The sequence below is a fragment of the Nymphaea colorata genome, chromosome 2 (genome assembly GCF_008831285.2).
Source record: "Nymphaea colorata isolate Beijing-Zhang1983 chromosome 2, ASM883128v2, whole genome shotgun sequence".
In the NCBI taxonomy this organism is placed as follows: domain Eukaryota; kingdom Viridiplantae; phylum Streptophyta; class Magnoliopsida; order Nymphaeales; family Nymphaeaceae; genus Nymphaea; species Nymphaea colorata.
The window spans coordinates 29,139,744-29,167,075 of record NC_045139.1 but is presented as its reverse complement, the minus strand read 5'-3'; the positions used below and the strand labels follow the sequence as shown (position 1 = coordinate 29,167,075).

Genomic DNA, 27,332 nt, shown 5'->3' with positions numbered 1-27,332 from the left:
AATAAGATAGATTTATGAAACACCCACAAAGTGTTTCATTTACCAAATGAACCGTTAAATATAAGATAGACAATGTGATCTAAGTTTTTATTTTAGTGGGCATGATAGAACTCGTATCCAGGTCCAATATCAATACTTTAAGCAGACTTCAGACCCGACGTGGGTCCAACGCATTGGCACTTTTATTTTATGCATAAATCCGAGATTTACAGATTAATGGATCGAGATTTTAATTGGACTCTGCTCCTGTCCCACAGAACCGTCGGTATAATCGAGCATCAACCAGTTGGATTCGGATTCAGGTCGATTATCAAATATATCCGATCCATAGCTGAGCCCCCTATCCGCTTCCAAACCCAAGCCACGGAAGGACTGCCAGTGCCAGAGGGGGAGGTGGAGGGAAGAGGAGATAGTAAGGGTGCTTGGCTCGCTGTGGTGGTGACGATGCAGGACGTTCTGACCCTCCAGGCGTCCCTCCAAACGCTTGGTTCCGTCCTCCCCAAGTGGTCCGGGAGGAGGGAGCTGTTCCTCAGCAGTGCTTCCCAACTTCGTCGCGCTTCTCCTCCTCTTTCTTCTTCGAAGGACTTGAGAAACGATTTCTTAGAAGAAGGGAACCAGAGATCCGTTTCGAGATTGAAGTAAGCAAGCATATGAATTTTGCTGATTCGTAGTATTCGAACTTCTCGTTTTCCCGCTTTCTCTCTCTTACTTTCTGTTTCGTGTCATCTGAAACTACTGTTACTATTGTTGTTTCTCTGGTTTAGTACGTCGATAGTTGGTGTTTTGTGTTACATATTTGGTCATCTTATGGGCCCTAAATGCTTACTCTGTTTCGAAGAACGCAATGTGTTTCAGTGAGGAGAGTTCAGAGTGAGTTCATCTACATGTACAGAAGCAAGCTTTGCTGTCGAGTATAGGAAGAAATCCATTCACTTGAAGCTCCGGAGACCCCAAATGGGGAAAACCGAAGACGCGTGTTTTTCAAATTTGGGCTTTTAAAACTCTATGAGAAGCTGCCCTTCAGAGAATGGAGAACGAACTTACCTAAACATGAATCTAACGATGTTCGCGTGCAATAACTATTGATGCTTGTGCATGGCATATTCTTGCAGAAGCTACATCTTTCCATGTTTGTTGGTCTCTAAATTGCCGTTTAATTTCCGTTCGTTGAATATAGTTGTATTGACATTTTTCTTTACTTGTAGACCAGATGAACAATGTCTCAAGGACCTGCCTAGGATAGTCTATTATGACAGATTTTCTGCAACGCGTCGGATGTTGTTTACAAGCATGGCCATGTATTTCTGGGGTCATCCTTCATGGGTTCCTGCAGGTGCTTCCTCTGGTGCATAATTGGTTTCTGTTAATTGACTTTGTTGATGCTCTTTATTACTTCTTGCATCTTACAAACCAACTGTCCATGACATTGTTCAGCTGTGTCGCTACCGTTCTGTGAGTAATAAGTTTCTAATTCACAAAGTTGTGTTATGAGACGCTAGGAGATTATGTCAGCGATGCAAAATATTTGGAAATTTCGTAAGTATAACGTTAACCTGATTCAATCGGTTAATCTTGTGTGAGTTCTTTTGAGATCCTCTGAGTGCCTGAATCAAACATCTTCTTGGTGCTAATCCTAGGTGATGTGGATGATTAGTCCCATGTAATATCCGCTGCTATTAAATATGCTTTTGTAAACGAGATATCTGTACCTTCACAAGAATATAAATATCGGTCAAATGTGTTAGCATTTATTTAATATTCTTCTTTGCTGATAGTATCTAAGTTCCTGCATTTTGAGCTGCTCTCCTGAATGGCAAATTAGATGTTTCTTGAATTGGTTGCCTTGTAAAAGCTCACATTTGTTCTCGTTTGACCACATGGGGGCAGGCGTTTTTCTGAGGTTTTCCATAAACATACTCAAGTTTGTTTGCTATTTATTATTTCTAAACATGGTTCTGGATTGTGTTCCCTATGATTTCTCAAATTCTTTTGTGTTATTTGAACATTTCTTTTTGCAAAATGAAAACTATGACTTGTAAATGAAACATTGTCAGCATGCTACCTTATGGATGGGGTTTGTGCTACACCTCTAACAAACATTTGTTTATCCTCATAGCTCATGCTCTGGGTGATCCTACTGTGACAATTGAAGAAGTAACACCACCTATTTACCCTTCTGGGAAGCTATTCCCTACAGAGGTCCTTTCTTTCTACTTTTCTTTGCTTTTTGGTGCCTTTTCATATAATGTGCCATTAAGCATTACACATGTTACCAAAACTTGGTCAAATTTTTTTTTTCTTTTTTCTATTATTTAGCCTGCATCCACTCACTCTTTAGTTTTTACTAACTTCTGTGGCCATCTTCCTTGCCAGGAGCGCATTGTCAACCTGTTTGCTAGGAACACGTATTCCGTTGTGAACATATTTGATGTTACATTGCGACCTCAGTTGAATATGACAGGTGTCATTGAGGTTGGCTTTAGAAACTATTTTACTCATGCTTGAGCTCTAGTGCTTGACCCTAGAGAAGTATTTGCATATCTTTTCTTTTTCTAAATGTAGAAAGGATCTGAAGTATTTTTTCTTAACAAAACTTTCTCAATCCAGGTTCCTGAAGGAAATGGTTCAGGAGTCGTGTGGGACAGACTGGGCCATATTGTTACAAACTATCATGGTATAGGAACCTTCCTATGTGTAAGAAACACAAACCACAATCTTTAGCATACGTCTTCTATCTTTTTGGCTCACTGAGAGATTTATGTGTGGGAAAGCATGCACGTGCAACATTGACAGGCTTTTGGTGAATGTCTCCTTTTGTGTTTTCTCCAGTGGTTGGCAATGCACTTTCTAGGAATCCTAGCCCTGGCAAAGTAGTTGCGCGTGTTAACATCCTTGTGTCTGAAGGGTGAAGCTCCATCTCCTGGCTCACATTGATTAGTATCTATTCATTAATTTCTAGATTCTATTTTTGAAACTTGACATCCAGTTTTGCTATACCTGTTCTCCCAAAGGCTTCAGAAGAGTTTTGAGGGAAAGTTAGTTGGGGCAGATCGTTTAAAGGATCTTGCTGTCTTGAAGGTAGGCGTTTAACCATGTTTCTTTATCCTTTTATGGTTACAGCCTGTTTTTCATGCATGATCGGTTCACCTGGGAAAAATTGAATGCCGTATGGGATCCTATGTCTAGCTGAGGTTTGGTATGGATATCTTTATACTGATTAAACACGTTTGTAGTATTTGGTGCTAGTCTCATTCACATATATAGCAGGTTTTTTCTTTTATAGCTTATCTTGGGGAGATTTTTATGTAGACATGGCAAGTTTGGCAGATAAAGTCCCTCATCATTGTTCTGTCCAGTTTGATTTATTTTTGAAGCGTGGGGGAAAGCTTTTATATTCTTGGAGGAAAACAACATTATCCTTTGATTTTCTTTTTAGGATCCTTGTCGGTGCTGAGGGTCTGGTTCTGTTATAGTACTTCAATGTCTAGCAACAACAGAGTACGCGGTTATGTATATTTGGATGGGAGCTCCATAACCATTTTGGCATGGGGACCATTTTCTTTTACCAGCCAAAGTTGGATCCTTGGATTCCTTTTCCTGTGTTTTTTCAATTTCATATCCATGAGAGATGTGTGTAATGTAATTATAGCTGTAAAAAGTGTAAGGTAGTTTAATCAGCACTTGAGGAAGCTATATGTCAACTGAACTTTTATGGTCTACTGATCCATGCACATGAATTGTTGATATTTCTCCGTAAGTAGTCATCCATTTTATCTTGACTAATTCTCTTCTTAACCTCTTTTTTCCCAACAATGGAGCTAGGTGGAGGCCCCAATGGATATATTGAGACCGATCAATGTTGGCACCTCGTCTGTTCTGAAAGTTGGACAGAGATGCTTAGCAATTGGAAACCCATTTGGTTTTGACCACACTTTGACAGTTGGTGTTATTAGCGGTTTAAGTCGAGAAATTTTTAGCCAGGCTGGGGTGACAATAAGTGGTGGAATTCAGACTGATGCAGCCATTAATCCAGGAAACAGGTACAGCATTTTCGCAAATATCAGTCTACAGTTGATGTTAAGGGGAGTTCATGTGGAAGGGGGAAAATGTTTCTATATAAAAAGTAAACCTAGAATACTTAGGACCTAGAATACCATAAAATAAGATTTAATGAACTCCGTTAAAGGCTTAATGTTATATTGCATGCAATTTGCCTCCTATTTTAGAGAATCAATGGAGCGTGCCAATTATTTTTTATCATTGATTATTCTTATCAAGAAAGGAAGGGTAATGAGAGGGCTACACAGTTCATTTGTCTATACTTCTATTTAACTTGGTAAAGATGTAATGCACTTGGCAGTGGTGGTCCTTTACTGGATTCAAAGGGAAATATGATTGGAATCAACACAGCCATATTTACACAGACTGGTAAGCAATTGCTTGATGATGGTTGTTTGAGTTGTCTGGTCACAGGATGATATGTTTCTCTTGATGTCACTGGTGTTGTTGGACACCTCCTTAGGGCCTAACTTCAAGTTTGATATTTTTTCTATTCTTGCGCAATTTCATTGTACACCATTTACAAAAAAAACATGTCATAGAGATTTATTTAGGGATGTTTTTATTTTGTAAAAAAAAAAAGAGGTTAATGAAGTAAGACTTGGTAGTGAAACATACTTAAAAACTTAGTGTTGAAATGAAACATATTTCAGAAATAATAGAATGCCACATAATTAAAGGACACGTAGTCACACACATTGTTTGACTAAAAATATATGGAAGCATTCCATGAATACAGGAAACATGGAGTTCGTTAGATGTCCCTTTTCCTCACCATGATCCATGGATGTACAAGCCTACACATCCATGTGTATTTTTTCCTTTGCAACTATGCAAATCTGTGTGCTTATTGGTCGTTTCTTTTCACAAGACCCATCTATGTACTACAGGTACTTCAGCTGGCGTAGGCTTCGCTATACCATCTTCAACAGTGCTTAAAGTTGTTCCGCAGCTAATCCAGTTTGGCAAGGCAAGTTATTTTGACAAAGTGCTGCACTTTTTTTGTCATCCTTCCTACTTGGGCACTTACTTAACAAGCTAATTTGCTTATTAAGTTTGTTTTCTTGGTCTGTAATAGCAAAACCTCACATTCTGAAAGTATTCACTAAAACAGGCCATTCGGGCAGGTTTGAATTTGGAGTTAGCACCAGACCCAGTTGCAAATCAGTTGAATGTTCGAAATGGGGCCCTTGTTTTGCAGGTAGGTTTTCGCATGTTATTTCAGTCTGTCATTGGCAGTGTCAAGTCACGATAACTTGTCTCAAACTGCAGCCTGTTCTAGCTAGCTCGACTCAAATCTGAGTTGGGAGTGACATGAACTTGGGAACCTGAATCAGGTTCCCTGTCATGCCGGTTATGTTCAAACTGACTGGAAGTTCATCGTGAATTAACAATCTATATCACATGAACTAATTATTTGGAATTCTTTAGGTCCCTGCAAACAGTCTTGCAGCAAAAGCTGGACTCTTACCTACCAGGAGAGGATTTGCCGGTAACTTAATCCTCGGAGACATTATCGTGGGCGTTGACAACCACCCTGTATGCTCTCTCTCTCTCTCTCTCTTCGCACACACACACACCCCTACAGAGAGACAAAGCAACAAGATTAAGATCTTATTGGCACGTTTACAGGTTAAAAATAAAGCAGAGTTATCCAAGGTTCTTGATGATGATTATAGTGTTGGGGATAGGGTGCTATTGAAGATACAAAGAGGTGATGAAAGGCTAGAGTTGCCCATAATATTGGAGCAGGCGTCTTGATTTGGCCCAGCTCAGGCCGAATTTTGATTTCTCATGTTCTGTGTCATTGGTTGAAACCGTGCAGATGATTGTGTATGCCCAGACTTTGATTTCTCAATTTCTGGAATTGTAAAATAAAGAGAATCTCGTGCAGATAGTGATGCGACGCTTAAATCATCGTTTTCTGCATGATTAGCATCTACCAAAATCAATTTCCCAATTTTGATGAACGACCCTACAAACTTGGCATATAGCGTCTTTTGGAATAATCTGCCAAGTGACAGTTCCACTTCATATTGCTAACTAAAAAAAAAAGGAAAAAAAAGTTTTTTTTTTTTTTTTTTTTTTACAAAAGCATGCTTAAGTTTAGATTTCTTCGTGTAACTGCTTGTTCGACGTGTAATTTAGGCAAATAAATGACAAAATGCAAACTTACACGTTTTTCTGGTAATACTTTCAAAAGTTGAATGGTTTTTCCAAATTTTTTGAAAAGTTTAGAAAAATCCGCACATTTAATCCGTCGGTTTTTCTGAAAATTAAGAAACTGTACAAAGAAAATAAAAAGTAGTTTGGTTTGTTTGTTTTTCGTTTTTCCTTGTGAAAACGGAATGAGTTATGATGTCTAAATAATACATATTTATATTATTTTCTAGGGTCTCAAGAATGCAGATTTATTACCGAGAATAAAATAACAAAAAACCAATGATTCATTGTAGATTACAGACCTAGAAAGATTACAAAAAATCCAGTATTTAAACGGTTTCCATCTAAATCGGCCAAGTATCGGGCAGGTTGAAACTGGCCAGCTATTATCTCAAAAAAATATGTTTATATGTGAAAGTTATCGATTGGGTTGGGATGAATATAACATTTACCATGTCACAATGTATTCCGCAAAATCTGAATGAGAATCGGATATATAATAGGAGTATAAAAAACACAAAATCATACAATCTTTCATCTTGTCACTTTCTTTTCCCCAGTCTCTCTCTCTCTATAAAGGCAAGATTCTGAATTTTAGGAGATGAACTAATAAAGATAAAGATAGACACTAAAAAGCTGTACCAACGAATTTTGATATTATCTTTTATGAATTCTCATTGGATGGGTAAAAGATATTTCTCATTTTCATCAGGATAAACATGAAGAAAGCCCAAGACGGATGAATTCCTATAACTATTATTATTATGGTATATTGTTCTTCCGTCTTTATATAGCAGCACCCTCACATTTGGCCGAACGATTTTTTCCTGAGAAAGTATTCAGGGCAAAATCTAGCGCTCTAATTACGTGCTCCCGAAGATTGGGAGGGTGTCCGAGACTCTGCCGTTCCCTCCACCGCTACAGCAGCTGCCGCCGTCGAAGCAGAGGATCCATCTTCACCGGCTGGCCGCCTGAGGAGCCAGTACGAGATGGGGAGATGCGGAGTTTCCATGCAGGAGAGAGAGGAGAAAATGCGAGTGAGGGTGGAGTGGGCGCAGGCAACGGAGCTGGGCCACCGGATTCGGCGCCTCCAGGAAGCCGGAAGCGACGTCGGATCACTCAAACGAGAACTCGGTCAGATTTTCGTGCACCTGCGCCATCGGGTAGCAGCCTTGAGGGCGATGAGGAAAGAGAGGCTTCGTCTCTTGCCAGCCTCGTCATGTTCTTCCTCGTCTTCGTCCTCTCCTTCAGTGGCTTCCTCCGTCAGGTCGTCGAAGGAGCCCCGCGCCACGTCGACGAAGGAGCCCCGCGCCACCGCGCAGGACGAGCTTCAGGTCCTCAACGGGAACCTGCGGCGGTTCGTGCAATGGTTTCGAGATCCGGCGAGGAAGAGGCGTCGGAGCGGGGAGGAAGAAGCGGAGTCGCGATCGATCTCTTCGCGGAGTTTCATCTCCGTGCCATCGTCGTCTTCCTCTTCCACTCCATCAGCAGTCGATTACATCCCATTGAAGACGAAAACAAGGAGGACGTCTTCTGAGACAGCCGATTCCGACGATGTAGCTCTCTTTGGTTGTTCGTCTCCAGCATCGGTGTCGACCAAGGGGTCCAGTTGCCCGGAAGTTTGGCCCCGCGAGTGCGTCAAGACGTCTCCGGGCGTTGAGGACAATGGAGGAGAGGCTTGTGTTTACTCTGATACACTTTTCTCAAGTTGGGAGACGTCGCCTCCTTCGATCTCTGCATTGTCACCGTCTGCTTCAGTCTCCACTTGTTCGTCCTCCATCCATTATCGTCTGCCCGCCTTCTCTTCTTCTGCTCAATCGGCTTCATCCTACGGCTAACTCTGTGTTAGGCCGACCAAATGGAAAATCATCAAAAACTTGGTGGCAAAGAAGTCACCGTAGTTCAAAACGTCAAAAGCGAAGAAAAACAGGAAAATCAAAATGGAAGAAAAGAAAAGAAAAAAAAAAGAGTGAAGAAAAGAAAACATCAAAAAAGAGAAAAGGAGATGAGGAAGAGGGAAGGGGAGGAGAAGATCAAAGGAAGGGCGTTACCACATCAATCTAGATCCACAAAATCAGCCAAGTGTAAATGCTTGCATATCCAAAATATGTACTGAGCATATATAAGAGGAATCTCTATCCCTCTCTCTCGACAAAGACGCTGTTGAAATTCAATATTGGTGAAATAAAAAAGAGGGAGAGAGGTGTTTATGATCGTGGATGTAGACTCACATATTGTGAGTTGAACCACGTTAAATCTGTTCTTAATTTTCTAACCCTTTTCTTCCACTTATACGCTCCGTCTGTCGTATGTGCATCATATGATTGATAATCTTACCGACATTTTTTCGGGTGAAGTTAAAAGAAACATATATTAATGATATAATTACATTACTCACCACGGATGTAAATTTGTATGAATGTTCAGCCATCTATTCCATTCTAATTCATTCTTCTTTTGTTCTTCCTTTTCAGAGTTCTTCCTTTTCTCTTTGTGTTTTCTTTAATCGGACAGATATGCTAAGTATGCTGACGCTTCATTTTCTCAATGTAAATCTCTACAAATGACCCACTCATTGTTTTTCCGTGACAAATCTACCATGGGTATGCGTGCGACCTTTAGTCCTTCGTGCTTGTTGTGTGTAGAACAAAAACATGACCTAGCTTCGATTGTTCTTCATTACTGAAAAAACGGGTACTTGTTTTTTTTGTGTAGCACAAGCAATGCAGTGCATAAAAAATGTCGTCTTCTCTTCTACAATCCAATTCATTAAATTTTTTCTTTTTCCAAGTTCGTGCCCTCGTTGGCTCAAAGTTAAGTAATGGGAATGAATTTCTCACCTTCCACTTGTTACGGCAGTTTGAGTAGGAGATCTTAAAGACCTTTACATATTAACAATGGTGAAGATAAAGACTGGTAGAAGTCACCGGTCAGATATCTCCAATATTATCTTTGAGGAAACTGTCTCTATTTTTTGGGCGATAACTCTAACTCCGTTTTTTGAGATGAGTACTCGTATCCCATCCTTACAAGGGAAAATAACAGAGCTCCCTCTCGCGCATGTGGAAGTATGCATGAGAGCGGGACCATGTAAATGATACCCGTCTCTCTTTTTCTACTCGTTTCTTGATCCTTCAATTGATATCTGTACTCTTTCGCGAAAGTGCCCATGAAAAGGACCCGCAGAATACGTCTATGCAAGCGAATTATATTTAATTAACATATACCAAATGTTTAATCAGTTTCATGTTAATTCATGGCCATAATTTTCCGGCTAAGCATACAGAAAGATGAGAACAAAGATTCTCCTTTTAGTCAGGGAGACCATCAGGAATCCTAGAAATACACTCTCTTCTGCAACTGTCAAAGAAGAGCTACGACACCGGTTATCCCCAACAAACATGGAGTGCTAATCTAACGACAAAAAGAGAAGGAAATACACTTATCAGAATGTTTAAGGGGTAAGAGTAGAAGATTAATATTTTACAAGAAGAGAAGGAAATGCAGGAGGCCTAAAGCCCCTCCATCGCTGCTTATGAATCCCCAAGTAATAGCAGCAGTGTACACTCATAGGTACTTCGCTTCCTCACCTTAAAACATAGAAGCACAATGCCCACAAGAATCAAACCTACTTTCAGCAAGGTATGTTAAATCCTCAAAAAAAACATCAAAAAAACACCTTGCCTCGTTAAAAATGGTCTTCGTATAAAATATTTTTTTTGACACCAAGGAAAATTTTTAAAAGAAAAATATAGAATTTGGCGTCATTGCCCCCAAAGCTGCGTCAATCTTTATTGTTTTTTGTTATTATTAAATTATTATTATTGACTATTTTTCAATCCAAAACTCTGGTTCTAATTACGTGAGCGCGAAGGTAGGAGGGTGTCAGAGAGGCGCTGCCTTTCCCACCCCCGCTACAGTCGCCGCCCCCATCGCCAACAGTTGGCGGCCTGTCCGATATGCGGAGTGACGGGGTTCTGGCTGCATCAGCCATGCAAGAGAGCGAAGTGAGAGTGCGAGTGGGGGTGACGCAGGCATCGGAGCTGCGTCACCGGATTCGGCGCCTCCGGTATGCCGGAACCGACTTCGGGTCACTCAAACGAGAACTCCGTCAGATTTTCGAGCAGCTGCGGCATCGGGTAGCCGCCTTGAGGGCGATGAGGAAAGGGCGGCTTCGTCTCTCGCCAGCGTTGTCATGTTCTTCCTCGACCTCTCTTAGTTCAGTGGCTTCCTCCGTCGGGTCGACGAATGGGCGCGGAGCGAACCCGCAGGACGAGCTCCAGGTCCTCAACGGCAACCTGCGACTGTTCATGCAATGGTTTGTGAGGAAGAAGCGGAGTCGCGATCTGTCTTCGTGGAGCTTCATTTCCGGGCCGTCGTCCCGTCCGCCATCTCCCTCTTCCACTTTATCAGAACACCATTTCATCCCACTGAAGAGAAAAACACACGGAGAACGTCTTCTGGGACGGCCTATTCCGACGATGCAGCTCTCTTTGGTTGTCCGTCTCCGGCATCGGTGTCGTCGGAGAGGTCCAGTTGCCCGGCCTTTTAGCCCCGAGAGTGCGTCGAGACGTGGCCGGACGTTAAGAGAAAGGAGGAGAAGCTTATGTTTGTGCAAGCACACTTTTGTCGGGCTGGGAGACGCTTCCTTCGCTCTCTGCTCTGTCCCCGTCTGCTTCAGTCTCCTCTTGTGCCTCCTCCATTCATTATCCTTTGTCCGCCTTCTCTTTTACCGGCTTCATCCTCCGCCTAACTCTGTCTGCGTGTTTGCATGCCTCCATCAGACGATTCACCATGGATTTGTATGTCAACTGACAAGTTATCTACTTCCCTTTCCTTTTCTTTTTTTTGTCTCTTCTGTTGAGACTTCTTCTTTGTTCTCGTTGTTTTCTTTAATCTGACAGATAACCCATGCATAAATCTGGGCGTCTTGCAGTGCATTTTATCAATGTAAAATTGTAATCCACTCACCGAATGACAGTGACAAATCTATCGTGGTATACGTGTGATCTTTGGGTCCTTAGTTCTCGTTGTGTAGAACAAAACATGACCCGATCTTTGGCATCAAAAGGAAAAATGAAAAAGAATGCATTTCCTCCAAAACAATCCATGGTTTTGATTACAGTTCCATTATGCACTATCGAATAGCTAAACTTGATCCTTTTGCCTCTCGCGGCACATATCGAAATAATTGTTGGAGATTGAAGACGTTCACGATGGATTACTTCTTTTGTTTATAGTATGTACATTCCCTTGCAATATTCTTTTTTAAATTCATGGCCTCGCCACGACAGTTGAGTTGTTTTCTTTGTATACATTTAGACATGAAAATTCTTTTTTCTCTCTTTACTCGTGGCCTCGTCCGTTCAAAGCTTATTCATGGGGATGAGCTTCTCGTTGTCCTCACCATCCACTGGGCCATCACCAGCTTCTAGTAGAAATATTAGGCCACTTTTTATTGCACGATAGTGTTCACTGCTTGTTCGACCTTCTTAAAACATTTTCTACACCATCCGTTAATCTCATTTAGATTAATTTGATTCAGTCAGTCAAACATTATGCGTGTCTATACCTTATCGTCTCTATTAGTATAATATCTCCAACAAATACAAGAAAGATTTCAATTTTGACGTTTGTGGCTCCATTGTATTCTGCGTTTTCTGAGTCCCATATACTCATCAAAGATTTAAAACTTGACAGGTCGGCATTAAAGAGTATTCTAAGGAAAAAAGAACTATCTTCTCGCGAGTTGCCAAAATAATTCATACAAATCAATCCGATTAGAAGCAATTACCTAAAGCGGAAAAAACCAGCCGAACACCTGTGCGAATAATGAATACCAGAGCATGCGACCACTCTAATACAAATACATATATATATTAATGATATAATTACATTACTCACCACGGATGTAAATTTGTATGAATGTTCAGCCATCTATTCCATTCTAATTCATTCTTCTTTTGTTCTTCCTTTTCAGAGTTCTTCATTTTTTCTTTGTGTTTTCTTTAATCGGACAGATATGCTAAGTACGCTGACGCTTCATTTTCTCAATGTAAATCTCTACAAATGACCCACTCATTGTTTTTCCGTGACAAATCTACCATGGGTATGCGTGCGATCTTTAGTCCTTCGTGCTTGTTCTGTGTAGAACAAAAACATGACCTAGCTTCGATTGTTCTTCATTACTGGAAAAACGGGTACTTGTTTTTTCTGTGTAGCACAAGCAATGCAGTGCATAAAAAATGTCGTCTTCTCTATATACAATCCAATTCATTAAATTTTTTCTTTTTCCAAGTTCGTGCCCTCGTTGGCTCAAAGTTAAATCATGGGGATGAATTTCTCACCTTCTACTTGTTACGGCAGTTTGAGTAGGAGATCTTAAAGACCTTTACATATTAACATTGGTGAAGATAAAGACTGGTAGAAGTTACCGGTCAGATCATCTCTCATTATCTCAAATATTATCTTTGAGGAAACTGTATCGATTTTTTGGGCGATAACTCTAACTCCGTTTTTTGAGATGAGTGCTCGTATCCCATCCTTACAAGGGAAAATAACAGAGCTCCCTCTCGCGCATGTGGACGTACGCATGAGAGCGGGACCATGTAAATGATACCCGTCTCTCTTTCTCTACTCGTTTCTTGATCCTTCAAATGATATCTGTACTCTTTCGCGAATGTGCCCATGAAAAGGACCCGCAGAATACGTCTATGCAAGCGAATTATATTTAATTAACATATACCAAATGTTTAATCAGTTTCATGTTAATTCATGGACATAATTTTCCGGCTAAGCATACAGAAAGATGATAACAAAGATTCTCCTTTTAGTCAGGGAGACCATCAGGAATCCTCGAAATACAGTCTCTTCTGCAACTGTCAAAGAGGAGCTAGGACACCTGTTATCCCCAACAAACATGGAGTGCTAATCGAACGACAAAAAGAGAAGGAAATACACTTATCAGAATGTTTAAGGGGTAAGAGAAAGAAATGCAGGAGGCCTAAAGCCCCTCATAATCCCCAAATAATAGCAGCAGTGTACACTCATAGGTACTTCGCTTTCTCACCTTAAAACATAGAAGCACAATGCCCACAAGAATCAAACCTACTTTCAGCAAGGTATGTTAAATCCTCTAAAACACCTTGCGTCGTTAAAAATAGTCTTCGTATAAAATATTTTTTTTACACCAATGAAATTTTTTAAAAGAAAATATAGAATTTGTTGCTGGGGCTTTTACTAGAGGCGTCTATAGAAAAACAGCGTAGGAGCAAAGCAAACACAAAATATAACGTGGTTCAGCTTAAGAAAGCCTACGTCCACGGTGAGAAAACACGCCAAGAAATTCTTTGTTAATTTAGTACAGATGGCGTGAAGGGTATATATAGCGTACTAAGGATCTACGCTATAATGCAATTTGCTACTGCCTTTGTTACGAAAGATTTCTTCCTTGTCCTGCCAAGATCTGGTTTCCTTGTTTTCAGAATTTTCCCTTATCGCTGTGATGGTTGCAACAACATCGTTGCCATCTTTATTGCTAACCAAAAGATTAGGACGTTGGCTGTTATGTAACTGATCTTCTCTACAGTCTGTGGTGATATCCTTTCCATAATTGCTAACACTCCCCTTCAAACTAGGCCGCGAAACAAGGCCGAGTTTGTTCCGTAAACTGTTGAAGACTTGCTTGGCTAGACTTTTGGTAAAGACGTCCGCAATCTGATTTTTGGAACAGATAAATTTTGTTGCAAGCTGTTTTTGAGCAACACGTTCTCGAACATAGTGAAAATCAATTTGAATGTGCTTGCTTCTTCCATGAGCTACAGGGTTTGCTGCCATAAAGAGGGAACTTTTATTATCACAATATAGCACGAGAACCTTATCTATTCGAATCCCTATATCTTTCATTAGGAACTGAACCCAAGTAAGCTCCACTGCCGTTGACGCCATGGCTCGGTACTCAGCCTCAGCACTGGATCGAGAAACAGTATTTTGTTTCTTGGCACTCCAAGTAATGCAATTAGCACCAAGGTATATACAGAAACCGGTGGTTGAGCGTCTGGTATGGGAGCAACCTGCCCAATCAGAATCTGAAAAGGCATATATATCCAAGGTACATTGCTTCAAAATTTGAAGCCCAAAATGTAGAGTTCCTTTCACATAACACAAAATACGTTTAACCATTTGAAAGTGAGAGTGTAACAGGGCTTGCATAAACTGGCTGATGTAATTGACGGCCAACGAGATGTCCGGACGAGTAAGACAAAGATACTAAAGTGAACCAACAACTTGCCTGTAGAAGGTAACATCATCAAAAGCTTTATCTTCTGCTTGTAGTTTATGTATTTTTGTACTCATGGGAGTGTTACAAGGCTTAGAGTCTTCCATCTTAGACTTTTTCAAAATATCTTTTGCATACTTTGTTTGACAAAGTATGAGGCCCTGATTTGTTCAGGCAACTTCAACGCCTAAAAAATAAGTTAGGCGACCAAGAACCTAAACAGGAAACTCACTGCAGAAAATATCAAAGAATTTTTGCAAGGCTAAAGCGCAGCTCCCCATTAGAATCATATCATCAACATATATTAAAAGTATGAGAGTAACAGGTCCTTGATTCAAGGTGAACATGGAGGGATCGGCAAAACTGATAGAAAACCCATAATCAAGGAGAAAAGTACTTAACCTGGCATACCATGCTCGTGACGCTTGCTTCAAACCATATAAAGCTTGCTGTAATTTGCAGACATGATCAGGTTTGGATTCATCTATGTATCCAGGGGGTTGCCGCATGTACACGTCTTCACGAATCATCCCATGCAAGAAAGCATTTTTAATATCCAGCTGTCTAAGAGCCCATCCTTTAACAAGAGCAACGGTGATAACCATTCGAACCGTGGTTTGTCGCACAACCGGAGAAAAAGTCTCATGAAAATCTATACCCTCCTTTTGAGAGAATCCCCAAGCAACAAGTCTGGCCTTCAGTTTGTCTAGGGTCCCGTCGGATTTTAACTTGGTTTTAAACACCCATTTGGATCCTACCAAGTTCATCGTGTGGTCATAAGGAACTAAAACCCAAGTTCTATTTTCAATGAGAGCCATCATCTCATCGTCCATAGCTTTCTTCCATCCAGCGTGATGCAAAACTTGATTGACATTAGTGGGTTCTTTGGGAATGTTCTCATATAAGATATGAAGATTAGCATACCTTGGATTAGGCTTATATGTCCCCACCATTGATCTGGTGGTCATGGTTCTCACAGGACTAGCGATAGAATCCGTAGAAGTCTGAGTTGAAATATTTGCTTCAGGGCATGCAAGGTGGTTTGTCTCCAGTGGCACATTATTGACGTCTTCATGTTGATCCACATGAGTAGATCTATCTGAACTTATATGATTGACTGCTGCTATGGAAAAGAGATCACCACAGACTGTAGAGAAGATCAGTTACATAACAGCCAACGTCCTAATCTTTTGGTTAGCAATAAAGATGGCAACAATGTTGTTGCAACCATCACAGCGATAAGGGAAAATTCTGAAAACAAGGAAACCGGATCTTGGGCAGTGTCAAGAGGCGTTCCAGCACAAGACGCACAAGACTGTATGAGAATGTCTTGAGAGTGACCAGCATTTTGTTCATGAATAGTAGGCTGATCATCAACTACGGTGGATGGGGAATGTTCCACTGATTTCTGACTGTGTGAACCATGCAACTCAGTCCATTCATCAAAAGAAATTAAATCAGGAGTTAGTCCACGTCCATCATATAATTTTGCAGGATTCTTATAAGGAAAATACTATTCATCAAAGCAGACATGACGAAAAACGAAAATCTTCCCTGTCCCCGGATACATGCACCGATATCCTTTATGATGTATACTATAGCCAAGAAAGATACACAGAAGGGATCTGGGCTCAAGTTTATCCTTTGCATAATCCCTTAAGTATGGAAAGCAACGACAACAAAAAATGCACAGGAAATCATACTTAGGTTGCCGACCAAAAAATTTCAGGTATGGCAAATCCATATTCAAGGAGGATGAAGGCAGACGATTTATGAGAAAAACTGCACTGCTAAATGCTTCGAACCAAAAACGTTTAGGAACTCCAGAATGAAAAAGCATAGTCAAGCCTAACTCAGTAATATTTCGATGTTTTCTTTCGGTCATGCCGTTTTGTTGTTTCGTATGAGCACAAGAAAATTGCTGTTTGATGCCAAGACTGCCCAAAAGTTGAGTAAATTTTGAACTAGTGTATTCTCCTTCCATATCTGATTGAAAATTTTTTATTCTTGTATTGAACTGAGTTTCGACAAATGTACGAAAGTGATCAAAACAATCAAAAAATTCAGACTTTCATTTTAATGGATACAACCATGTAAATCATGACCACTCGTCAATGAAAATAACATAATAGCGATACCCAAGATGCGATGCAACATGTGCCAGTCCCCATAAGTCAGAATGAATTTTTCCAAAAACTTCCATAGCACTATTATCTCTTTCAAGAAACGGAAGTTTACACGGTTTTCCTAACTGACAACTGTGACAGATGGTAGATTGAGGAATTGAAGAATTGACGTCAATTAAATTATTTTGATCAAGGTACTTGATGACGCCAAAATGCGGATGACCAAGCCTGGAGTGCCAAAAATAAGCAGAAACACGCCTAAATTTGGATGAAAAGAAAGCTTCATGGAAATGACTAGAATCTTTAACGGTGCCATTAGAATATCCAATGACATAAACTCCATCTTTCTTACTGCCTTGCGCCACTGTCTTGCCCGTTCTCCTGTCCTTCAAGCAGCAAGATGAAGAGGAAAACTCAAAGGTATAAGGTAAATCTGTAATTATTTGATTTACGAACAACAAATTTTTCTTCAATTGAGGAACGTATAACACTTTAGAGAGAGGAATATAAGAACCATGACCGACCAAATTTCCTTGACCAGTATGAGTTATGGGCAGAGATTTACCATTTCCAATAATCACACGATCAGAACCATGATAAATAGACTTGTTAGAAATCTTACCCGCATCGCCAGTCATGTGGCTGGAGGCTCCCGAGTCGGCTAACCATTCAGCGTTGTTTCCATCATCAAGAGATAGAGCGGTCATGGCTTGTTGAGCGTCTTCTGCTTGATAACCATGATTGAAACGTTCAAAACACTTAATAGCGGAATGATATTTTTTTCCGCATATTTGACAAACAACAACACTTTTGTTTTTCTTATCATCAGATTTGGGAAAGTAGGAATCGTTGATTTGAAACTGATTGTAATTGCATCCTCTATTATTATTGCAGTTGCGACCGCGACCGTGCCCGCAACCATGACTATGGTTAGGTTGATGGATTCACCATAGCCATAAGAGGAGGCGTGGGACTTTTGAGGGGAGTGAGTATCAAAACTTTGAAGGAGTGGAACAACTTTTCATAGGATGGAGAAGGAGGTCGAATCATGGCAGCGTCATTGCCCCCAAGCTGCGTCAATCTTTATTCATCACCGAGTTTTCAGGAACTATTGTTTTTATTGACTATTTTTCAATCCAAAACTCTGGTTCTGCTGACTGTTGGACGTTTTGCGTTACAGCAGAAGAGTCCCTTTTGTGGATGCAGCAAATCTCCAGCATCCCCTGTGAAGAACAGCAGACAAGAGCAAAAGGACAAGGAAGAGGAAGATAACAAAGTCAGTTTTGGGGTTTTCTTCCAAAGGGATTATCACGGATTAAAACCTCTCGAGAGTTATAGCTAGGTATTTAATGCCTAGCCCCTTAGGTTTTCCCCAAACCCTAGCTGCGGTTACTTGGGAGATATTTTAGGTTCGGATAGGGCTCAATGGCCACTATCCAACATCTCCCACTTGGCCATGAGACCGCCAGTTTTCTTCCACTATATGTGGGTTTTCTTTGCTCAGTTTGTTACGTGGTTTTCCTTAATTGGCTTATCCAACGTAATCCAAACCTTTTCAAGGTTTACAGCGAGGTTTTCCATTCAATGGTTTTTCCTTCGCAACCTTCAAATATATCTTAGCCCCATATGGGCTACATGTTTTGAAAACAAATCTTCAGATATCCCCTTAGTTAAGGGATCAGCCACCATATCATTGGTAGGCAAGTAATCAACCGAGATTTTATTTTTCTCGATCATTTCATGAACATAATGGTATTTCACCATTATATGTTTACTCTTTGAGCTAACAACTCCATTTTTCATCAGAGATATTGCTGCCTGATTATCACAGTACAGTTGGACCGGTTCATGAGCAAGATCTAATTTCAAGTCTTTCAAGAACCGATTTATCCAGACAGCAAAAGTAGTTGCAATATTGCATGCTACATACTCTGCTTCTTGTGTGTGCTGAGCAACACATCCCTGTTTCTTACAGGACCAAGCTATCGCCCCACCTCCAAAGAGAAAAACATACCCTAAAGTGGATTTACTATCATCTTTACAGCCTGCAAAATCTGCATCAAAATAGCCAACTAAAGTTAGCACATCTGCTTGATAAGACAATTTCAGTCCTTTTGTTCCTTTGATATACCGAAAAATTCTTTTGACTGTTTGCCAATGAGGCCATCCAGGATTACTTTGATAACGACTTACCAGACCGATAGGAAAACTTATGTTCGGTCTGATACAAAGCATTAAATACATCAGATTACCAACTGCTTGTGCATATGGAACATTTAATTTTTGTTGTCCTTCATTGGAACAATCACTCCTGCTTAAGTTTGCTCCTTTAGCTATAGGAGTCCCAATTGGTTTGCAGTCTAACATACGAAATTTCTTCAAGATATAATCAATATACCGTTCCTGGCTTAAACTCAGGATTCTTGAGTTTCTATCTCGAGTGATTTTTATTCCTAATATATAGGATGCTTCACCCAAGTCCTTCATTTCGAAGTTTTTATTTAGCAAAGTCTTCGTTTTGTATATCATATCGTTATCATTTCCTGTTAATAATATGTCATCAGCATATAATGATAGAATACAGAAAAGACTCCCACTTTTCCAAACGTATACACAGTGGTCTAGTTGGTTTGCTACAAACCCAAGTTTTGTAATTGCTTTGTAAAAAGTAAAATACCACTGTCTTGGAGACTGTTTCAGTCCATATAACGATTTATTCAACTTGTATACTTTGTCTTCTTTTTCTTTGATGACATATCCTTGTGGTTGAGTTATATATATAGTTTCTTTCAATTCACCGTTCAGAAAAGCAGTCTTCACATCCATCTGACAAATATCCAGGTCATAGAATGCCGCGATAGCCAAAATTATTCTGATTGATGCGAACTTTGCAACCGGTGAATAGGTCTCTGAGTAATCAATTCCTTCATTTTGGGAAAAACCTTTCGCTACCAGTCTGGCTTTGAATTTTTCGACTGATCCGTCTGCTTTATATTTCTTCCTTAGTACCCATTTACATCCAATGAGTTTTCTGTCATTAGGAAGATCTACTAATTCCCAGACTTTATTCTTTTCTATGGATTCAATTTCTTCATCCATAGCATTCACCCAATCTGGCGATTCATGTGAGCTTACCGCTTCATCATATGTCAGATTGTCAGACATTTCGTCAATGTCTGCTAGGTAGCATAGCTCCTCTGCCAAATATACATAATAATCATTTAAATATGAAGGAGGAGCTCTAGGCCTTTTATGACCTGATAACGTCTGAGATGATGAAGTATTCATATCAATTGGTTCATTGCCTAACTGATCTTCAGTCGGTTCATTTCCTGACTGTTCCTCAGACGATTCTTGTTCAGTTGGTTCATTGCCAAACTGAACTCCAGTCGGTTCATTTCCTGACTGACCTCCAGTCGGTTCATTACCAGACTGTTCATCTGAATAAATCAGATCATCCAGTGTATCATTTCGATATTCCACTGGATCATAATCTTTATTATTGAGTTCTTCTATGAACTCTACATCTCTGCTTTCTATAAGTCCCATAGATGAATGATATAATCTGTAGCCCTTGGATCCTTTTGGGTATCCAATAAATATACATCTCACTGATCTATTATCTAGTTTATCCAATTTTGGATCTAGAATTTTCACGTGTGCTACAGATCCCCATCTCCTTAAATATCTCAGATCTGGTTTTATACCAGTCCATCTTTCATAAGAAGTGGTTGGGACTGCTTTGCAGGGCACTCGGTTTATTGTATACATAGCTGTCAACACAGCTTCTCCCCAAAAAACTTTTGGTAATTGTGCTCCTGCCAACATGGATCTCACCATGTTCAAGAGGGTTCTATTACACCTCTCAGCCACACCATTTTGTTGTGGTGTCCTATGCATTGTCTTTTGCCTATTAATTCCAAGGTCTTTGCAGTATTTGAGGAATTCACTAGAAGTGTATTCTCCTCCTCGATCAGACCTTATAATTTTGATATTCCTTCCAAGTTGTCTCTCAACTTCAAATTTGTATTCCTTGAATTTCTCAAGTGCTTCAGATTTATATCTGATTAAGTATATGTAACCAAATCTTGAGAAGTCGTCAATGAAAGTTATGAAATATAACTTGCCACTATGAGTTTGGATCCTAAAAGGTCCACAGATATCTGTATGAATTATCTCTAATAATTCAGTGGCCCGAATTACTTCAGACGGAAATGGTTTCCTTGTCATTTTTTCGTATACACATGATTCGCATTTCGCAAAATCATTTATATTTATGTTAGGTATTAAACCTTGTTGTGCTAGAGTCTGCATCTTTTTGATGCTTATATGGCTTAATCTTTCATGCCATAAGTTTACATTCACACTCATTGCACAATCGAAATAAGCAGAACTTGAAGCTTCATTCATGTCATTCAGTTTGAACATACCATGTTCTTTTACAAATTTTTCACTAAACATGAGCCTTCCATGTTTTCCCACTGTTACTTTTCCTGGAATAAAACGTACTTCAAAAACTTTTCCTGTTAGTGCAGGAACTGACACTAGATTCCTCCTCATGGAGGGGACATACAAAACTTCGTTAAGTACAACACTTGTACCCCCAACATTTAAACGATATGCCCCAATTCCCATGACATCACAATAAGAATTGTTTCCCATATAGACTTTGTGGGTTCCCAGACTCAGATTTTTCATGTGGATCACTCCTTCTTTCGTCTTCGCAATGTGACGAGTTGCTCCTGAATCGACCCACCATCCAGTTAGATCTCCATCTGCAAACAGACATTCTGATACGACACAAATGACTTCTCTATCAGAGTCTCCTTGAGGCTTCCTTCTGTTGTAGTTGCCTCGACCAATGTTGTCTTTCTTACTCGGGAATTTTGTCCTGCAATTCTTCTTTATATGTCCAGGCTTCCCGCATCTGTAGCATTTCACTACAGTTCCTTGAGATTTCTTAGTACCTGCATAATTGCTCTTGAACTTGCCATCGTTTCGATTTTTAAATTGTTTTGATTTTATAGGCACATGACTACCAGTAGGTTTTTCCTGGACTGTCATCAACTCTGTTCTATTTTTCTTGGTCAGTCGTTGTTGCTGTAGAGCTAACTGTATAGGAATCTTTTCTAACGTAAGGGTATCAAATTGAACACTCAAAGCAGTAACTGCCATATCCCAAGAAGGAGGTAGGCTGTTCAGGATTGTGCTGATCTGCATATTGTCAGATATGACATTGCCTACCATGGCTAAATCTTTAGCCATGACCAACATCTTATTGACATGGTCCATTACATTATCTGACTCTTTCATCCTATAGGAATTGTATTGTTCTTGCATTAACTGTATGTGCATCGCAGTCATAGTATTGTATTTAGAAGCGATAGTATCAAACATATCATTGGCAGTTGGACAATCCTCAAAGACTCTGATTTGATCATCTTCCATGAAGGCTAACATAATAGTTTTAGCCATTAGATCATCAGAAGAAAATGACTCATATATCTTTTTCTCTTCATCTGTGTGTTTGTCTCCTAAAATTGGAAAAGGCTCGTTGATCAGATAAACGAGTCTTTCTAAAGTCAAGGCCAACATTATTCTACGCTTCCATGCATGGAAATTTGTACCATTCAGTTTCTCAGTCTTAGCTAATTTAGAAGCTCCGACTCTTGATGTCATTTCTAAATTAATTTCCCATGGCAAGTTAAGAACAACAATAGCAAAGGGAAATAAAATTTACAATAAATATCACATCAAGAGGTCTTAAAATAAATATGCATATACATCAATCTCAAACAATATTCTAAAGTAATATTTAGAATAAGAGAATTATAGTTTAAATTTAATACGTACATAACTCTTTTCAGAGTTATTTTCATTTTTAGAACCCTCTTTCTCCACTGTTTAACACGCTAGAGGGTGCCATACGTAATTTCGTATAAGAGCAAGGTTTTCCGCTAAAATTGCTAAATAAATTTTTCGGAACCCTTTATAGCAATTTATAATAACTCTGAGGGTCCCCACAAGCAATTTCTTATAAAGTTCCAGGTTTTTGATGCAAATAACTTTTGCGAGCCTTTTTTGAAAAGTTTTCAGCAAAAGTGTTGCGTCTTTAATTTTAAGAAAATATAACAGCTTTGTGAGAGAAACTAACGAAAGATATGGACTGTTTTCATAATTTTCAAGTTTAAGTATAAATACCCCTTCGAATGTGTTATTTTTTCATTTCACCGGTTTCCTTCTCTCTCCTCTTAGGAGCTTCTCCTTCCTCTCCAGAGAGCTCCGCTGGATTTCTTCCGTCACAAACGCAGGCTCTACACACGTCTCTGCCTGTCCCTGGACAGGGAGGGCGACGGAACCCCACAGCAGTACCTTGTTCCCAAGGCTGCAATTTCTGCAGAAGTGGCCCGGGGACTTTCCTCAGTCGGAAGAATAAATTGACCAGCGCACTCCATCCCGTGTCCCACAGTTTTGGTCACCAGAAGAGGTAGATAGGAGAAAGGAGTGGCAGACATCAGGGAAACGAGAGGGAGCGTGCGACAGAAAAGGAAAAACGCGTGGCAGAGGTGATTCGATTTACGAACCATCCAGAAAGGGGCCAACTTTCTTCTTGCTCCGTCGGTGTGTAGGCGACAGAGGGAAAAACCCCAACTTGGGAACCTGCTGTCGACGTCTGTGACAGAAGCAAGAGAGTCGTGGGTTTGGGTATCCACGAAAAAGATGACTGAACAAGGGTATTCGTAACAGTGTTTTGAATCGCCTGCGTTCTAACGCGTCTGGATGTTTCTAGAACAGCAGAGGATTTTGATTAAGTTCAGAGAGTCGGTTTAAATTCAAAAAACGCAGAGAACTACACGAAGGTAATCTTTCCTCGTTTCCTTTTTTTTTTTTTTTTTTAGGTTTTTAGGGCAGCAAGTGGTCAAAATCTAGATTGAAATTTTGTCAATTTGGAGTGTACCAATCTGATTTTGATCCAACCTCTAACACATTTTGCTGCATTCAATCCGACCTCTAAGATCCCATTGAACTATCACCTCGTCATCGAAGAGATAAAGGTAAAATTTGTTCCCTGGCCAGACCCTCGATGAGGGTCGAAACGGTTTCAATAGACTGGTAAAAAAAAACTTGACGTTGTACATGCTTAGGTCAGAGTTCGTCTCTGACTCTGTCCCCTTTGGGATACGGGGGCACAAAGAAACAACCATAGAGCAAAGGGTAACAGAACTCTATGACAAATTTCTAACTAGCATGCTTCATTCATTAGAGTAGCAGGTTCAAGCGTGCTCAAAATTTACAATCTGTAAGGGAAAGGGGCATGCTAACATAACTTTGAACTCTTAATTTGTAGACAAAGTATATATCTATGGCACTGCTATTTGATACCACTTGAGCATGCTTAATGCAGAATGTCTAATTGTTCAATATTATCTAGTAACTGCGTACTCATTAGCCATGATAAGAAGAATATCATGATAGACAGACGATATTCATGCCTATGTAGGTAGCGTCCATTTGTATACTTCACATATACCAACAAAGCCCGAATGTACTTACTTGGTTTCGAAGTCGAAGGGCAACCTGTCTCTGATACCAATGTTGGACGTTTTGCGTTACAGCAGAAGAGTCCCTTTTGTGGATGCAGCAAATCTCCAGCGTCCCCTGTGAAGAACAGCAGACAAGAGCAAAAGGACAAGGAAGAGGAAGATAACAAAGTCAGTTTTGGGGTTTTCTTCCAAAGGGCTTATCACGGATTAAAACCTCTCGAGAGTTATAGCTAGGTATTTAAAGCCTAGCCCCTTAGGTTTTCCCCAAACCCTAGCTGCGGTTACTTGGGAGATATCTTAGGAGATATTTTAGGAGCACTTCTAGTAACTGCTTTGCAGTTACTAGATATTCGGATAGGGCTCAATGGCCACTATCCAACATCTCCCACTTTTGTTTTTCTTATCATCAGATTTGGGAAAGTGGGAATCATTGATTTGAAACTGATTGTAATTGCATCTTCTATTATTATTGTAGTTGCGACCGCGACCGTGCCCGCAACCATGACTATGGTTAGGTTGATGGATTCACCATAGCCATAAGAGGAGGCATGGGACTTTTGAGGGGAGTGAGTGTCAAAACTTTGAAGGAGTGGAACAACTTTTCATAGGATGGAGGAGGAGGTCGAATCATGGCAGCGTCATTGCCCCCAAGCTGCGTCAATCTTTATTCATCACCGAGTTTTCAGGAACTATTGTTTTTATTGACTATTTTTCAATCCAAAACTCTGGTTCTACTGACATTACTCTGGTTCTACTGACATTACGTGAGCGCGAAGGTAGGAGGGTGTCAGAGAGGCGCGGCCTTTCCCTCCCCCGCTACAGTCGCCGCCCCCATCGCCACCAGTTGGCGGCCTGTTCGATATGCCGAGTGACGGAGTTCTGGCTGCATCAGCCATGCAGGAGAGCGAAGTGAGAGTGCGAGTGCGGGTGACGCATGCAACAGAGCTGCGTCACCGGATTCGGCGCCTCCTGTATGCCGGAACCGACTTCAGGTCACTCAAACGAGAACCCCGTCAGATTTTCCAGCAGCTGCGGCATCGGGTAGCCGCCTTGAGGCCGATGAGGAAAGAGCGGCTTCATCTCCCGCCAGCGTTGTCATGTTCTTCCTCGTCTTCGTCCTCTCCTAGTTCAGTGGCTTCCTCCGTCGGGTCGACGAATGGGCGCAGGGCGAACCCGCATGACGAGCTCCAGGTCCTCAACGGCAACCTGCGACTGTCCACGCAATGGTTTGTGAGGAAGAAGCGGAGTCGCGATCTCTCTTCGTGGAGCTTCATTTCCGGGCCGTCGTCCTGTCCGCCATCTCCCTCTTCCACTTCATCAGATCACCATTTCATCCCACTGAAGAGAAAAACACGGAGAACGTCTTCTGGGACGGCCTATTCCGACGATGCAGCTCTCTTTGGTTGTCCGTCTCTGGCATCGGTGTCGTCGGAGAGGTCCAGTTGGTCAGCCTTTTGGCCCCGAGAGTGCGTTGCGTCGAGACGTGGCCGGGCGTTGAGGAGAAAGGCGGAGAAGCTTATGTTTGTTCTGCACACTGTTGTCGGGTTGGGAGACGCTTCCTTCGCTTACTGCTCTGTCCCCGTCTGCTTAAGTCTCCTCATGTGCCTCATCCATTCATTATCCTTTGTCCGCCTTCTCTTCGTCTGCTTCATCGGCTTCATCCTCCGCCTAACTCTGTCTGCGTGTTTGCATGCCTCCATCAGACGATTCACCATGGATGTGAACTTTTTTGTATGTCAACTGACAAGTTATCTACTTCCCTTTCCTTTTCTTTTTTTTGTCTCTTCTGTTGAGAGTTGTTCTTTGTTCTCGTTGTTTTCTTTAATATGACAGATAAACCATGCATAAATCTGGGCGTCTTGCGGTGCATTTTATCAATGTGAAATTCTAAACCACTCACCGAATTACAGTGACAAATCTATCGTGGTATACGTGTGATCTTTGGGTCCTTAGTTCCCGTTGTGTAGAACAAAACATGACCCGATCTTTGGCATCAAAAGGAAAAATGAAAAAGAATGCATTTCCTCCAAAACAATCCATGGTTTTGATTACAGTTCCATTATGCACTATCAAAGAGCTAAACTTGATCCTTTTGCCTCTCGCAGCACATATCGAAATAATTGTTGGAGACCGAAGAAGTTCACGATGGATTACTTCTTTTGTTTATAGTATGTACATTCCCTTGCAATATTCTTTTTTAAATTCATGGCCTCGGCACGACAGTTGAGTTGTTTTCTTTATATACATTTACACATGATAAGTTCTTTTTTTACTCATGGCCTCGTCCGTTCAAAGTTTAATCATGGGACGAGCTTCTCGTTGTCCTCACCATCCACTGGGCCATCACCAGCTTCTAGTAGAAATATTAGGCCACTTTTTATTGCACGACAGTGTTCACTGCTTGTTTGACCTTCTTAAAACATTTTCTACACCATCGGTTAATCTCATTTAGATTAATTTGATTCAGTCAAACATTATGCGTGTCTATACCATATCGTCTCTATTAGTATACTATCTCCAACAAATACAAGAAAGATTTCAATTTTGACGTTTGTGGCTCCATTGTATTCTGCGTTTTCTGATTCTCATGTACTCATCAAATATTTAAAACTTGACAGGTCGGCATTAGAGAGTAATCTAAGGAAAAAAGAAATATCTTCTCGCGAGTTGCCAAAATAATTCATACAAATCAATCCAATTAGAAGCAATTACCTAAGGCGGAAAAAACCAGCCGAACACCTGTGCGAATAATGAACGCCAGAGCATGCGACGGCTCTAATACAAATACATAGAGAGAGAGAGAGAGAGAGAGAGAGAGAGAGAGAGATGCGCATGGAAATCGTAGTTCAAGCAACATCCTGCCTGGTCGAGGATTTTATGAGCAGAAGATATGGCTGACTGCAGGGTCCGACCAAAGCAAGAATGCAGCTCAAGAACAGGCTTCAACCATTGCTTCATGGAAACAAAAAATTGTACCATTTCTAGGGCGGCGCTTGCTGTAACTCCCTGATGTCATACCCTTGGAGCTGTGACATGAAAAAGTTAAGTAGAATGAGCAGATGCCAAGAAACTTCAACTGCTTTACGAGCTTGTCCAAATTCAAGGGAGCCTAGACACAAAATTTAGCCTAGGTTATAATGCATGATGAACAGAAGACTTGAG

At 40.6% G+C, this 27,332-nt stretch overlaps 2 protein-coding genes across 13 annotated transcripts in view; both read left to right on the top strand.

Annotated features, from left to right (window-relative positions):
- Positions 1-370: 370 nt before the first annotated feature.
- Positions 371-27,332, top strand: part of LOC116246701 (protease Do-like 8, chloroplastic) — a 28,456-nt gene continuing 1,494 nt past the window's right edge. The window contains exons 1-13 of one of the 8 annotated variants that reach the window (XM_050076454.1): positions 371-638; positions 1,206-1,333; positions 2,117-2,199; positions 2,374-2,472; positions 2,608-2,674; positions 2,830-2,905; positions 3,012-3,078; positions 3,823-4,040; positions 4,361-4,428; positions 4,950-5,029; positions 5,174-5,260; positions 5,491-5,598; positions 5,692-5,773. In XM_050076454.1, coding sequence (XP_049932411.1) covers positions 445-638; positions 1,206-1,333; positions 2,117-2,199; positions 2,374-2,472; positions 2,608-2,674; positions 2,830-2,905; positions 3,012-3,078; positions 3,823-4,040; positions 4,361-4,428; positions 4,950-5,029; positions 5,174-5,260; positions 5,491-5,598; positions 5,692-5,773 — 1,357 coding nt within the window. In that variant the 5' untranslated portion in view covers positions 371-444. Of the gene's footprint in view, positions 639-1,205; positions 1,334-2,116; positions 2,200-2,373; positions 2,473-2,607; positions 2,675-2,829; positions 2,906-3,011; positions 3,079-3,822; positions 4,041-4,360; positions 4,429-4,949; positions 5,030-5,137; positions 5,261-5,490; positions 5,599-5,691; positions 5,961-27,332 lie in introns of those variants that run through there. The other 7 variants (XM_031618523.2, XM_031618524.2, XM_050076455.1 and 4 more) reach the window with 7 other exon arrangements.
- On the top strand, positions 17,951-26,065 carry LOC116249136 (uncharacterized). 5 transcript variants are annotated; one of them, XM_031622292.2, is made up of 3 exons: positions 22,853-23,486; positions 24,243-24,404; positions 24,646-26,065. In XM_031622292.2, exon 3 carries the CDS (start codon positions 25,032-25,034, stop codon positions 25,998-26,000), a length of 969 nt encoding a protein of 322 aa, XP_031478152.1. In that variant the 5' UTR covers positions 22,853-23,486; positions 24,243-24,404; positions 24,646-25,031; the 3' UTR covers positions 26,001-26,065. The 5 variants fall into 5 exon arrangements, with proteins under 5 accessions (XP_049932417.1, XP_031478152.1, XP_031478154.1 ...); XM_050076460.1 differs by lacking the exons at positions 22,853-23,486; positions 24,243-24,404 and adding an exon at positions 17,951-17,968; XM_031622294.2 differs by lacking the exon at positions 24,243-24,404.

Coding starts and splice junctions, on each gene's coding strand:
- LOC116249136 (XM_050076460.1), top strand. CDS start 25,032: ATGCCGAGTGACGGAGTTCTGGCTGCATCAGCCATGCAGGAGAGCGAA.